This window comes from Sciurus carolinensis, chromosome 12 (genome assembly GCF_902686445.1).
Source record: "Sciurus carolinensis chromosome 12, mSciCar1.2, whole genome shotgun sequence".
Lineage (NCBI taxonomy): Eukaryota > Metazoa > Chordata > Mammalia > Rodentia > Sciuridae > Sciurus > Sciurus carolinensis.
Window position 1 is genome coordinate 47,114,939 of NC_062224.1, and position 14,512 is coordinate 47,129,450.

General features: G+C 42.6%; 2 protein-coding genes across 4 annotated transcripts in view; one reads left to right on the forward strand and one right to left on the reverse strand.

The window, feature by feature from the left end:
- LOC124961290 (uncharacterized) lies at positions 1–6,972 on the reverse strand. The gene is made up of 4 exons (XM_047519928.1): positions 6,691–6,972; positions 6,444–6,606; positions 1,037–1,172; positions 1–83 (listed from the first exon to the last, which is right to left on the reverse strand). The coding sequence occupies exons 1-4, from the start codon at positions 6,970–6,972 to the stop codon at positions 47–49; spliced, it is 618 nt and encodes a 205-aa protein (XP_047375884.1). The 3' UTR covers positions 1–46.
- The window catches only part of Map3k8 (mitogen-activated protein kinase kinase kinase 8), a 23,166-nt gene continuing 15,270 nt past the window's right edge, over positions 6,617–14,512 (forward strand). The window contains exons 1-2 of one of the 3 annotated variants that reach the window (XM_047520265.1): positions 6,617–6,931; positions 11,066–11,424. In XM_047520265.1, the coding sequence (XP_047376221.1) occupies positions 11,089–11,424 (336 nt within the window). In that variant the 5' untranslated portion in view covers positions 6,617–6,931; positions 11,066–11,088. Of the gene's footprint in view, positions 6,932–7,225; positions 7,372–11,065; positions 11,425–14,512 lie in introns of those variants that run through there. The other 2 variants (XM_047520268.1, XM_047520267.1) reach the window with 2 other exon arrangements.

Below are 14,512 nucleotides of genomic sequence, written 5' to 3' on the forward strand. Positions count from 1 at the left end.
CCTCTTCTCATCCCCCAACACACACCCAGGTGACTTCCTCAGGATCTCAGTGTGAGAGAAGGCAGGACTCTGGATCCTGTAGCCTGGAGAAATTGAAGTAGATTTACTTTAAGGGAAAGCAAAACTAGTGTTCTAAAACTAGTGTTCTATTTCTGAGACTTCCTGGGCTCAGCTCTTCCTCACATCTGAAATTCCTTCAGAACCCCTCTTCTGGGAATTGCAGATGGAAGACCTAGCATTGCCTGAAACCCACTCACATCCTGAAGAAAGGTTCATAAGATAGAACCTGGATAGAAAAGTCAACCTGCAGAGAAGAGACTGGGGTAAGAAAACAACCCAGGCATTTCACAATCAGCCTATGGCAGCCCTGTTCTCCTCCAAAGGGCACCAACAAATACCAACTGCACTCCGAGATGCCTTTGCTGTGGGAGGCACAGCATGTGCAGGAAGATGTTTATTTGGTTTAAGGTCAGATAGACATGGATTAGAATCTGGTTTCCCTGGACACCTAAACGAAGGTAAACAAACTTCTTTAAATTCATGTAAATCTCAAATGTAAATGGAGAGAATAGTACACAGCTCAGGACTATTCTGAGACTCTAAGGAGATAATCTATCTAAGGACTTAGCAGTGTGCCTGGGGCACACTAAGCACTCAAAGTGCAGTAACTATGAAAGTTATTTCAATATGGCCAGGGTCTAAAATGATGCTTTGTTATGAAATTAATAAGTCAAACCATCTCAATTATAAGGAAAAAAAAAAAGTCCGATGGGCATTAATCCATAGATTTAATAAAGGAAGGAAAGAAATCTCTCTCTACCCACACTAAAGAGATTGAATCAGTTAGTAGTTGCTTTTAGTACTGTAATAAAAACTGTGATGGTTTGAATGTGTCCCCTTTAAAATCCAGGCATCTACCAATGTGAGAGTATGAAGAGGTAGGTGGGTCTTCAAGAAGGAATTGGCTATGAGGACTCCTCCTTCCTGAATGGGATCAAAGCCATTTTAAAGGGGGTATCAAGAAGTGTTTGGCTACCTTGTTCCTCCCAACTGCCATAGGAGGACAGTGTTCTTCCCTCCAGCAGATGCAGCAGGAGACTGACTTGGAAGCAGAGAGTAGCCCTCACAAGTCAACCAATCGGCTATCACCTTGATCTTGAACTCCTCAATTTCTGGTATAGTGAAAAATAAATTTTTGTTCTTTATAAGTTACCCAGACTCAGGTATAACAGCACAAAAGGACAAAGGAAAGTACCCCCCCAATTTTTTTTTTTTGTTCCACTTTGGTTTAAAGCAAAGATTCATATAAAGGTATACATGACATGCCCTTCCAGACCACTGGGGTAATCTCATCAATTTCTTAATACATTTCATGTGAAGAATAACATTTTGATAGAGGCTTAGAAAATGATTGTTTTTGAAGAGTACAAAAGTCCACTTGTTTTTCCTCTACCACTGCATTTAATACTTGCACGTACATAGAGGGGATCAGACTGTTTGTATGCTTTTCTTTTTAGCCAGTTTCTCCCCCACCCAAACAATATGTTGACAACAGTTTTCTCAGATCCTAGGCAGAATCCTTTTTATGCTGCATGTATGGTATTGGGGACAGAGAGGACTGTGAGGTTAGTAGGTAAAGGTTAGTAGTTAAAGGAGTGGCAGAAGGCACATAAAATGGCACTTGGGTAATCTCCACAAATCCACCTGGGTCACTCCATAACTGGCCCCAGGCAGTTTGGAGGAATAGGGGATAGGAGGATGATCATTACTGAGCCTTTCTTGCCCTCTAAACGTGTGAAAAATTAGTACAAAGCCCAGCACAGTTCCTGGGAGCGGTCCTGAGTTATGTGGTCATTTTGGAAGGCCACGATTAAGAAATGCTGCACAAGTTTCCACTGGGGAGGTAGAACCCAGAAGCCCAGAGCAAAAGTTTCTGTTTTCAAAGTGTGGCTCAAGGAGCTTAAATTTGGGGAAGTCACAAAACTAAGCAAGTGAAATTCAAAACATCACACATACAGAGCAGTGCGTTTTAGGCACTAGGAGAGGCCCATGTTTTAACTTTCTGCACATGAGAACAGATGGTCTCGATTCACACACAGGCCCAGTTTACACAGCCTCTTCACCTAAACAATAGCTACCTCGGAGTGCATGCAGGAACTCCCCTTCCCTTCCCAAGGCTATGGGGACTTCTCTCCCCTTCCCACATGTGAAGACTCCCTCTCTGCCTGGGTCCCTATTTCCCTTGTTTAGTTTTTACACAATGATGGTGAAAGTTATTTAGTACAGTAGTAGTTCCAGTGGGGTAGGAGGAGGACAGAGAAGACAGTTCCTTCCCTCCTTGTTTGCATCCCTCCCCTATAGTCTTAGGGAAGGAAGCTGAGAGGGTTGTAAGAGCTGAGGGCATAGCATTACACATTGATGAGCCATGCATGTGTTAGAAATGTCCCCTCACTCCCAAAGGCAGCCAGGTGAAGCCTGAAGCTCCAGGAACTTTTGTCTTTGCAATTGCATCCAGGATGTCTTAGGGAAGGCTGGAGCAGAGCAGAATCTAATGGTGTACTCTGTAACCCCCATAGGTTTGATGGACATCCCTGATCCACCCAAGATGCTGAGTGTGACTGAGCAAGTCCTGCATCAAACAGTAGCTGCAGAACACACTGCTACTGTTACCTAACTCAGGTCACTGGGTCCAGGGTAGGCAGAAATGAAAACTGGATGAAGAAAGAGTTTAAGCATAGGCAAGGTTTTATTATTAGGGGCTTCTGTTCAAACAGAAGGGAAACAACACTGACCAAGAGTTTCTGGCCAGCTCGAGCAAAGGACAAAGGCGTATAGCTTTTACAGCATCTATGGGGGAAGCAGGAACTCAGTCACTTGATGTCATCATGCCTTTTCATGTGTAGCATGTTTCATACCATCTTAAGTCTGTACTTGATGGTGTGCGTTTATTATTCTAATAAGGAAAAGGTAACTGTGGTTACTTCAGTGACTCTTCTATGTGTGTGTTTGCCCCTCACCATCTGGTCTTGCCCCTTATCATCTACGAAAACTTCTGACATTTTTTTTCAGAATGGGGTAAACTATTGTCCTCCTCAGTGAATTACTTTCAGTGATTTTGCTTTTTCTGGCTCTAGCTCCTTAGCATTTGCTGTCCACACAATCTCAAAAGCTGAGCTTTCTTCTCAGTCTTCCATCTCCTGGCACGTCATCTCGCTACCAGAGCCTTGAGGACCGATTCACTTTTTGATGGCTAATTTTCTGGTATAGCTTCTAACTCCCTAAAACCAAGAGCTAGATTGACTATCCTATTTCCCCTTAAAGGTTTAATCCCTCAATTCTAAAGGGTTCTGGTACTGGTGAGGGGCAGGGGGCCCAGTTGGTGTTAGAAGAAGAAGTCTGTATTTCAGGTAGCAGAGGAGCATGGAGTGGCAGGGGTGGGACATGAGATGAACTCCTTGTCCTCAAGATAGAGTCTTGAATCTTCGCCTCCCCAGGATACTTTATCCTTGGTGCTGTTGTGCCCTTTTAGTGGTATCCAAGCTAACTGCTCTATTGAAGCATGTGTGTTGTGCACATTAAAGCTTTGTCATTTTCAAATACTTAATATGAATAAGTTCTATCACGTTTGAAATCCAAACATATTATCACAAGAAACTTACATATGTCAATGAAAGAAAAAGAAGTTACTAGGTCTTTAAAATTGTTTCATCTGCTTAAAATTTTTTAACATGATTATAGTTTTAAATGTATTACCTACATGCCTAAACAATTTCTCATTAGAAAGTTATCAGAGGTGTGAAGAGATTATTCAAACATCTTAGCAAATGTAGATTTAACTGTTTGAACATAAAGCCATATGGAAAAAAATTATGTTCATGAAATCAGGTTCAAGTGCCTCTTAGCTTTAAAAATATCTTCTTTAAACTTTCTTCAAATTCAGCAATTATCTTCCTTTAACACTTTGTGATTATAATTTTAAAAAGAAAAAGTATAGTTTTCACCACATATAAATACCACTGAATTTATTCCAGTTTATTTTATTCATAAAATTCCATATTTTATGATTATGAAGAGACTGGAAAATAGTACCCTATATTTTAATATTTTATTTATTACAAACAACCACATTTGTGATTACATAGGTTAATGGACTAGCCAGATAATCTACTTATTGTTAATTTTGTTTCTTGCATGAGTAAATGAGCAAATGAATTCAGATTTCCAAATGACATTATTACCCCAGCCGGAGTGAAGATACACTCTTCAGGTAAAGTGCTACCTGTTACAACCCAGTTTACAAGTATATTTTGTTGGCTGCCAACAGTTTCAAGAAAGCTATTTTGTTATGTACCTTAAAATGACTTCTCTCATAACAACCCGTGGTTCCCTGTGATTCCCTGCACTCTGGTTCAGGTGGTTTCTCACTGGCACATTTAAAACTTATTTTGCGCAGGGATCCTGGAATGCGTTCTCTTGTTGGGTCCTTGGGTGAATTAGGTGATGAGTTTAGCACCTACTATGTGTCAGGCTTTTTGTGGTCAGACTATAACCTTTAGGATCTTGCCCCTGTATAACTATAAAACTCTAATAAAAAAAGATCTTGTCCCCCCCAAAAAAAAACTTATTTTGCTAGCATGTTCCTAAAAGAACAGAATTGCTTTTGCAAGCCTGTAAAAAGTCCTGACCAAGAAAAATGTAGTAAGTTAACAAACTTTTCTTTCTTTTCTCCTTCCAGTCTGTTCAAGGTGCTCAAACTCAACCTTAATTAGACTTTTCAAAGTGTTTTAAAGTAAAACTGTCTAATTCACCCCAACAGATATGAAATCTGCTATTGCATAAGTCAGGAGTAGCCAGCCAGAAACAGCCATTGCACCAGCTCCCTAAATGCAGCTATCTTTGGGAAACCTCTATGTAGGAAGTCAAGCTAATACTTCGTTCTCAGAAGATTAGGTGTGGTTTTAATGAGCTCATTGGAGGAGGGGGGCGGGGCGGGGATGGGAGTGGTTCCAAGGTTCTATTTTTAAAAAGCTTATAAAGGTCATCCTCTGTTGTCTAAAGACAATAGATGAGGGAGAGACCTCTCTCACGTTACAATTACAGGTTAACAACCTGTGCCAAACTGGTTTCCAAAGAAAAAGCTAAGAGGGTACAGATAACTTCCTTTTCAGCGGAGACCGGGATAATCAGCTCCTGAGCCAGTGCCAAATTTCACTGAGCAGCGTCTAGGCCATCAGGGCTTCTTCACCTCAAATTGGGTTCGGCTGCATTTGTCAAACGAGTGCTGCAGGGTGGGCGGAAGGTACATTCCTTTCCTCCAAGATTAGAAATGCCAACCCCCTATAAGGGGTTCTCCTCGTGGGTGCATGCAACTACCTGGGCCATCGAGGGGATGGAGAACATTCCGCGTCACTCCTGTCACAACACTGACCAGCGCTAGCATTTAAAATAATCTGTTCCCGTCGTTGCACTACGCTAGTTGGGCTTGTCCATATGCGAGTTAAGGTCTTATAATGAGGGCCTTGCTTCTCATCCTGGCTAGCCTATGTCCGTCACCAATTCTCTCAGGACTTAGTTGGAAAAGCAATTCACTTTCCACAGAAGAATCGTGTGGAGAACTCCAATGCGTGTCAGAAAGCAGTTTTGAAATTGCGGAGGGAGAATGAGCGTGGGTACCGCACAGAGTAGGAAAGAGATTGAAGCTGTGAATTTCGTGGAGAGAGGAGCTTTTCCCCTATAATTCTCTTCCGGCTTCACCTGGAGTTAACGCTTACCTTTCAAGGAGGAAAACCCCTGCTTATTAGCTAAAGGTTAAGGGGAGACAGAACAGGTAAATTTAGTAATGGGGGCGGTGCCGCTGAACCACCAGTACCAATAAAGACTGTAGAGAGAAAAATCAGGTTCTGCTGGCCAAGTACACAGATCTCCCTGAGAGCTGGACCCCGAGTTCTGTGCCCGCCGTGCCGCGGCCTCTCCCAAATCTTTAAAGCAGAGTGCCTACTTGCCGACCACTAATCACCGCCCTTTCTGGTGGATGAGCCGAAATCTGGGCGGAGCGGGTCCGCAATACCCGTATTCCAATAGACTTGGTTCGGAGAAACCCAGAAACTCCCCATGCCTCCTGCAGTTCGGCTGGGAGAGGAGGAGGTGCCTGGTCTCCCTGCTCCGGGCGTGAAGCGCACAGGAGCCCGTCCTCCCAGCCGGAGCCTGGGACGCTGGAGCAGGCCCGAGCGCGTAAGCACACTAGAATACACAATCTTCCTTCCGAACTGAACAAGGACACGGTCACCCTTTCCACTCTGCCACTAGTACGTCCTCTGCTCACAGGTCCGGGAGAAAGCTCATCAATGTCGCTCAAGCTCCACTGGGGCTGCAGCTGCTACCTAGGGTCCCAGTGTCTCCCCTCAACACACCCCTCCTCCCTGGCCACACACACGCACACGCACCTCCAAGAGCTAGAGGAATCCGGACTCCGGCGCCCGGCTCCGCTCCTCCCTTGTCCCGCCTTCGGCTCCGCCTCAGAGCCCCGAGGGCAAAAGGGGGGCGGTGAGAAGACGGAATTTCCCAGCGCGGGGGCTTGGGCTTCCACGGCAAACGGGCAGTCTCTTTCTGTTTACGGAGAGAAAGGGGAAATGGAAAAGGCGGGGAGGCGGCGGCTGGCGTCCGCTGCGCCGCCCCTGGGCTGGCTCAGACGCTGTGAGTCAGGGGCCGACGAGGACGGCCCGAGAGCACGGGCTGCCTGGAACGCACTAGCCGGCTCAAGTCTGGACGACGCGCCGCGCTCCGGGGCCGATCGCCCTGGCTCCCTCTCCTACCGCTGGACCTCGGTGCCCCGGCGTGCCTGGCTCCGGAAGGCCGGCCACCAGCTGCGCACCGAACCATCGGGGGACTGCGGCTGGAGCTCTCGGCCGGCGGGGGTGCGCGGAGGCCGCAGGTAACTAGAGTTTGGGAGCTCGGGGTGCCATTCGGCCGCATCTCCTGGATGCCCCGAGGGTTCCCACTCAGAAATAGTGTACGGGATCCCGGCAAAGGGGAGAAGTCTCGGGCCAAAGGAGTTAGGAGTGTTGCGGTAAGCGTGTGCAACTCCGCTGCGGCCCTTTGCGCTGGTCGCCAGCTGCAGGCAGGCACAGCTGGAAAGCACCTTGCGCAAGGGTCTCACGAGGTATGGACTCGCGGCTCCTCCCTCTTCCTCCTACTTCCCGGATCCCCAACTACCGGGCAGTGTCAGTCTGGGCAGTAAGCTGTGAAGCCGGGACGTGCTGTCACTGCGCCTCCTTCGGGAGACGCCGCCTGGGCGGCTGCACTCTCCCTACCGAGATCGGGTGAGTGCCCCTTGGAGGTTTGAGGAGCCTTCTGCTGCTGGCCCAGACGATGGTACTTTTATAAGTTTTTAGCCCTTTGAGGCTCTCTTGGCTTTAAGAATAAGTTAGAAAGAAGTGTGTATTTGGTGGTGGTGGTGGGTGTGTGTGGGGGGTAGAGGGGGGCGTTAGGTTGAAAAACAATTTTGGACCCGAATTAAAGGCTGCTCTTAATTAAAACAGGGAGAGAAACTCATGCAGTGGCTTTACATACCCATGGCCTGAGTCGTATTTGCTAAGTAGAGTGTATTCCAATCTCAGCTGAGACCCTTGACCCACTGATGATTAAGGTTTGTGTGCTGTCAGCTCTGGGGTATGGCCCTAAGGCTTTGTCTTATTAGGGAAGTAGGATAGTTGCGGTATCTAGAAGAGGAGCGACTTTGATTATATAGCGCTGGAATGCACCATTCTGGGGCTTTTTGAGAACAACAATATAGTTAAGAGATGTGCCCTGCAGGGCAATGTACTATTTTGGCAGGAAAAAAAAAAATCTTCTAATTAGGAAGTAACACAAGATGTATTCATCTTTTGTTAGGCAGAAGTTCATGCCTCCAATCTTGGCCATTTTCATTCACACTTGCCAGGAAACACTCAAGTTTTGTTTATGTCAGTGGCAGTAGCCAGGAGCATTACATTAATTTTTTTTTTTTTTTTTTTTTTTTTGATGCTGGGGATTGAATCCAGTGCCTCGCGCATGTGAATTAAGCACTCTACCAACTGAGTTATATCCCCAACCCCTATATTAATGTTTAAGAATAGTATTTCCTCTTGATTTATTGCTGATGTCTGAAATAATTTGAAGTACATAGTTTTGACTTTATTTGCCCACTTTTCCATTTCTAAAATTGGCATAATTTTTATTCTATTAGGAAGCAAACATTTTATGAGGATTTTTAATTAAACTGTATCCAGGTCAGTTATTTTATGCTAAAAGTCTTTATCTCTAAACTAGAATGTCTTCACCATCTGTACTTTTTCTAGATGTGTACTGAACATGCATATCTCAAACTGTTAGCCTACTGTCTGCTTGATTAAAGTGAGAAAGTGCTCAGTCTCTTTGCTGGAGTGTATAGCAGGAATGACTGGTCTTCAGTGTTGCCAAGGAGCACAGATTTGTGTGACAAGAGTCCTGAGTTGCTAAGGAATGGAGCAAGCACTGGGGAAAGTCTCCGTGTTAAATACTTCACCTCTCCTGACTTCCCCTTCAGGTTTTCCTTTCCCTTCCCCTCACCTTGCAGTTTAGGGGTGTGCTTATGTGTATGTTTCTGTGTTTGTGTGTGGGGGGGGGTGTGTATAACCTCTTAGGTTTACATATGAATGCTTGAGACTTTCTGCAGGATATAAAAACCAAAAGCTGTCTTTCTTCTCTAGATCACCTAAGTAAACTATATAGACTTTTCTTCTCTTAAGTTATCTTAGCGCTGGGAACTTTATTTTCTGTCAAGCGATCCATGTAAGTCAGTCCAGGAGTCTTGGATTATTGTAGATAGTAGGGCCATAAATTGATTGGTTTGTTGCTGTTGTTACTTCTGTTTTTCTAGTAAATTCTATGAGGAGAAACTGTAACTAAATGGCTCAGTGAAACTGAAGTCAAATGTTCTTCCATTACCCTAGGAGGTTCCCTTCATAACTTCACAGATGCCAAGAACTTGAATCACAGTCTCCCCTCAACAATGTACAAGATCTTGCTGTTGGATCTGTCTTTATAAACTACTGAACTCTTGGAAAAACAAAAAGATATGCAAGTTCTCTAAGAGGGAGCAATCTTGTTCTCTGGATTTAAGTGTGGAGACAACAACCATCAAAACATTTCATAGATTTCTGTTTTTTCTTTTTTTCTTTGTCTCAATGTAGGCAATCTTCAAAAGTTTACTGTGAAAGAGACTGGGGAACAGGTAGCCACATCCCATTTGCAGATAAGGAAGGTGTCTAATGCAATATCTGCAAAGCCAGATCTGTGACTCAGTACTTCTCTCTTTCATACCCATAAAGCTGCTATCCATGACAGTTTATTTACTGTGCACCAGACATGTGCATACAAATTCATGTAATCCTCTCAGCTATCTTAGGAAGTAGGTGCTGGTATTACTTCCATTTTACAGATGGGGAAATTGAGGTACCAAGAGATTAAGGTACTTTTTTTAACATCATGCAGGCAGTAAGAGATGGGCCTGAGGTTTGACCCCAAGTAGCCTGAATCTTAGAGGAATATTAGACTGCGGGATGGATGCTAGATTGTTTTCCTCAGATGCATGCAATTTGTTCATCAAAAATGATCCTCAGGTAAGGGACTGATGATATTAAATTGTGTGGGGTTTTGTTTTGTTTTGTTTTGTTTGTTTTTGAAAAGTGAAATGCACTCAGAGAGAGGCAGATGGCTGGGTCATGCATGCAGGTGGCCCAGGGTGGAGCATTTCCTGAAGCTTTGAACTGAACCTCCAGGTTGATTGAGATATATAGCTTTGGTAGAGAGTTGTGTTTATTAATTCTTGTGCTTTTTTTTTTTTTCTTTTTCTTTTTTGGTGCTTGGGAATCCAGGATCTCATGAATGCTAGGCAAGCACTCTACCACTCTACCACTGAGCTGCTGAAATATCTTTCAGATATTCAGATACCCCAATCCTGCTGAAATATCTTTCAGAGAGAGGCCCTACTTTCAGGAATGCTGTGGTTTAAGTAGACAGCTTCAAAAGTGTCTTAGATCTCTTTGATTCTGTTGCCTTTACTTTGGAATGGAGTTGTGTGGTTCTAAGATACACAAGAACAGCTTCTCTTTTACCCTTGCTTTGCATTCTTTTTCTCATCTACACATTCTCAAGTTGTTGGACCTGATTGTAAAAAGAACTGAAATGCAACTTTGTCTAAAGTAGTCAATTGATCTTAACCTGTGGCTTGCTTATGATAGATTGGACTTTCCTGGCTTATTTTTGCTGCCACAGCTTCTAGAGGGTCATTGGTGTAGATATGAAATTAACCTTCTGGGTCTCTCAGTATTTTTGCTTTATTATATTACAGAATTCTGGTCTCAGGAGGGGACAGCTATATCACAGGTTTGAAAGATTGTCTCCTTTCTCATACTTAGCACTGACAGAACTAGGATCTGAGGTGACATCCCCCTTCTAGTGAGCTTTTAAACTTGTTTGTGTACGAATTTTACTGAAACTTGACCTATCAACGTCACATTTGCCTAGATTAAAATCTGTTTTACTTTCTTTGAGTTCTTGACCTGACTTTTATTTGAAAGTTACCTCCCATTTGTCAAGTAGTTCTTTTTTCTTTAAAGTTACTATCAGCATAAAAGACATAGTGATTCTTGCAGGGAACTACTACTTTGGGGTATGGTGCGAGGTTGGAAGCTATAAGGAGCAGGGAGCCTCAATCTTCAGAGTCCTGACCTGCTCTTTATTTCTATTTATGTTTAGTGAAGTTAGTTTTCAGTAGCTGATGCCACAGTGAGTAACCAGTGGACTCTCTGAATCTCAGGTTTACCTCCGCAAAGTGGCAAAGTGAGAGAGCTTCGTGAAAGATTATCTAAGGTCTCTTTCAATTGACACTGCCTGTCCACTTGAATTCACACACACTGTTGACAGAGAGCCCTCATTATGAACAAAGGCAGGGAGAAGCCTAGTCACAGTACTTTCAAGTCAGTTTCCCATTGGTTTCAAATGCAAATATCAATAGTAAACTAAATGTTTGTGTTTTCTTTTGTAGACTCCCCAGAAGGCACCACAGTAATGGAGTACATGAGCACTGGAAGTGACAATAAAGAAGAAATTGATTTACTAATTAAACATTTAAACGTTTCGAATGTAATAGACATCATGGAAAATCTTTACACAAGTGAAGAGCCAGCGGTTTACAAATCCAGTCTAATGACCATGTGTCAAGACAGTAATCAAAATGAGGAGCGTTCAGACTCTCTACTGCTTAGTGGCCAAGAGGTGCCTTGGTTGTCGTCGGTCAGATATGGAACCGTGGAGGATTTGCTTGCTTTTGCAAACCATATATCAAATACCTCAAAGCATTTTTATGGACACCGACCACAAGAATCTGGAATTTTATTAAATATGGTATGTTTTTTCCTGATCGGTTGAGTGCTGTGTGTCCAGCTTTACTAGTGTGGCTTCATTTACTGCAGAGTGGCATTTGAACTTTGTTTACACTGGCTGCCAGGTGTGATTTTAAAAAATGTAATTACTGGTAAGAATCACCTCCATGTTAAAAATGCAGAAAAGTCTTCATGAAAATTTCCATTTAAAGAGTCTTAACCATAATTTAGTAGTTGTTCTACAAATTAAGAATGTCTTTTTTGGGAGTAGGATGGTACAGGGCCTCCCACATGCTAGGCAAGTACTCTACCATTGACCTACTCCTCCAGTCCCTAAGAATGCATTGTAACAATTTATTAAAAAGCTCATTCATCATTTACACAGAAGAGAAAGGCTTAATGAGACTCCTTCAGCCCAGAGGGGAATAAACTCTTTGTCTTAATACTTTTAACGACTGATTTAGTTGTTCTTCTTTTGTCACATTGTGAAATGTTATAATATACTAACATTGGCTAAATTCAGTTCTTGCAGAAACCTAGTTTGTAGGTAGCAGATAGCTACCCACAGATCAACTCTGCAATCAGCAAAGTCTGAATGACAAATGATGTATTTGCGTAGTCATCCCAAGTATTCAAATAATCCAAAATATTGTGACAACACTTTGTTGCCACAATAGTTCCATCAGGTGACATGTTTAGGTGTAACTGGCTTTCTGCCAGGTTTAGTATGTCAGAGGTGAACGTGGGTGCTGGCTAAAGGTGATCTAATTTTTTTTAAAAGAACAGTTTGCAAAACAGTAGGTGGTAGCTTGCAAAACCTGTTAATTGATGAAAGTGACTCCCTTTCCTTTTGGGTGTCTGAATGGCAGAATGGCCAAGGCTGAGGGAATGTTAGTGATAAATGAGCATAGAGTCTGATACCATTTAATGAAAAACAACACAGTAATTTAGGTCAGCTATGTTGTGAATTGTTTTGTTAGAAGCCAATTATGTTCAGGTCAATGTGGAGCAAGATTACATTTTGCATTGTTGTGTGGCTTCCTTTGGTCTGGATATACTGGATATAAAATGCATTTAGTAGTTATTCCTTTGCCTTCAGAATATTACTTGCTTTTATAAATGGGAAGTAATAATTTGAACTGGGAGTAATGCTTGATTTTCTTAGCTCAAGTATAGCTGGATGATTCTGGTTCAAAATAATATAAATGTGTATAATGATGAACAGAATTTTTATGTTTTATATTTTTTACATATTTGTTAAATGAAAACATTCTCAGTAAACAAATTGCCCTAGCTAGTAAGTATGTAAAGACTTATGTATGTTTGGTCATTTCCCTGGCCCATCAGACTGTTGGAGAGATGGGCCATGTATAGAAAAGAATTCTTGAAAGTTACAAGGAATACAAAGAGATAGCCTCCTGAAGCTTTTTTGGAGTGAGGCTAGAAAAGCTCAGACAGAAAAGGTGACAAAGTAAGCCATTCAAAGGAAGTGAAAATTTTATAAGCAGAGTGTAGAAGTAAAATGTTGTCATTCTCTGACAAAGGTCCTATGTTCTGTAAATGAACAAATGCATACTAAAGAAAATGTAAAAATAGGACATACCATAAAGGTAGTGATCTTGAAAGCTTTAAACATACTTTTACTTTAAAAATGATCAACGAGGTGCAAAAACAAGAAAACTGAAAAACAGAATGGAATAAGAGAGGGACCTTAAAATGCACAGGAATGTGGATCAGGTCTTACCAGGTCAGTGGTCAGTTGGTCTGGGGGTCCATGGTTGACTTCGCTGTCACTGACATTAAGATTGTCTCCACCCCTGTGACTGGGTAACCTACCACAGTTTTATACTTCATCGGTAATGGTCTAGGCATTGGGACCTGTCATCTTTGATCCCAGCCACTGTGAGACACATGGTAAAGGAAGTAGGCTTGCTTTTATCCTAGCCTCATGTTTTCTATGGACCCAACTGGTATATCAGATCTTTTTTCCTCTCCTTATTTTCTGTTTACTACCCTATCAAAACTTAACATGTGTGTACACGTGTGGGCTTTACTTGCTGTTTTCGGTCTCTCTGAATTAGGAAATTATCTACCACTAGATTGGTTCCAAGGTAAAATCTATCTATAAATTGTACCTATATGTTCATACCTATGTATTGGGGTGAAAAAACTTTGATTGCAGTATTCAACTGTTGATTTGCTAGCCATAGTTGGGACATCCATAGTATATCAGATTCTTTTCCAGAAGATACATACAGAACGTTAAGTAGGCTGGAAGTTTACTGCCTGGTGCATGCAGGAGACAAGTGAATAGGCAATTTTAACATAGTGTGCCACTTCCAATACAACTACGCCCCAGTTGTTCTGGGAATGCTTCAGCCACAAGTGTCAACACAGGTTTCCAAGATGAATTGGTACCTAAGCCAAGGTCCAATGCATGGAGTTGGAGTCAGCCAGATGAAGTAGGGAGTTTTGTAGATGAAGGGCACAGCATGTGCAAAGGCCTGGAGGCACAGAGACCTGGTGTGTTCTGGTAGCCAACAACCACAACGCCAGAGTTAATTAGGCAGGGTGGAGTACCAGGAATTATAAAAATATCCTGAAGCATAGGCATGTTGAATGGTACTCTCTGTGCATGTGTATGTATGTGCTCTTTTCCTAAAAATAATAATTGTTAAAGATTCTACTGACATCCAGTAAGTAGGGGAAGGAACTTTAGAAGGCTAACCTAGAATGCTACAAGGTTTTTTGTTGTTTGTTGTTTTTTTGTTTTTTTAATAATCTATGCTGATTTATAACTTGATCCAGGGACAGATAACCCAAAATGGGCTTCAAACACTCAATTCTTCGGTGGTTACGTGTGAAGCCAAAGGTTCCCAGAGGATTCAAAGATGATGTTCTTTGGGGGTTAGTCCTGGAGTCAGGGTTTCTCTAGGTCCAAAAAACCTTGAAGATACTTGAGTCCAGTCCTCTCTGAGGTGTTTGAATCAGCCCACTTATCTTCCTCAATAATGGGTGGAGTGTTTAGGTCTGTGCTTAAAAATCTGTTAGGAAGAGCTCGTGACATACTGGTATGCTCCCTTTCGTATTTCTGATGGTAAGAAAGTTCT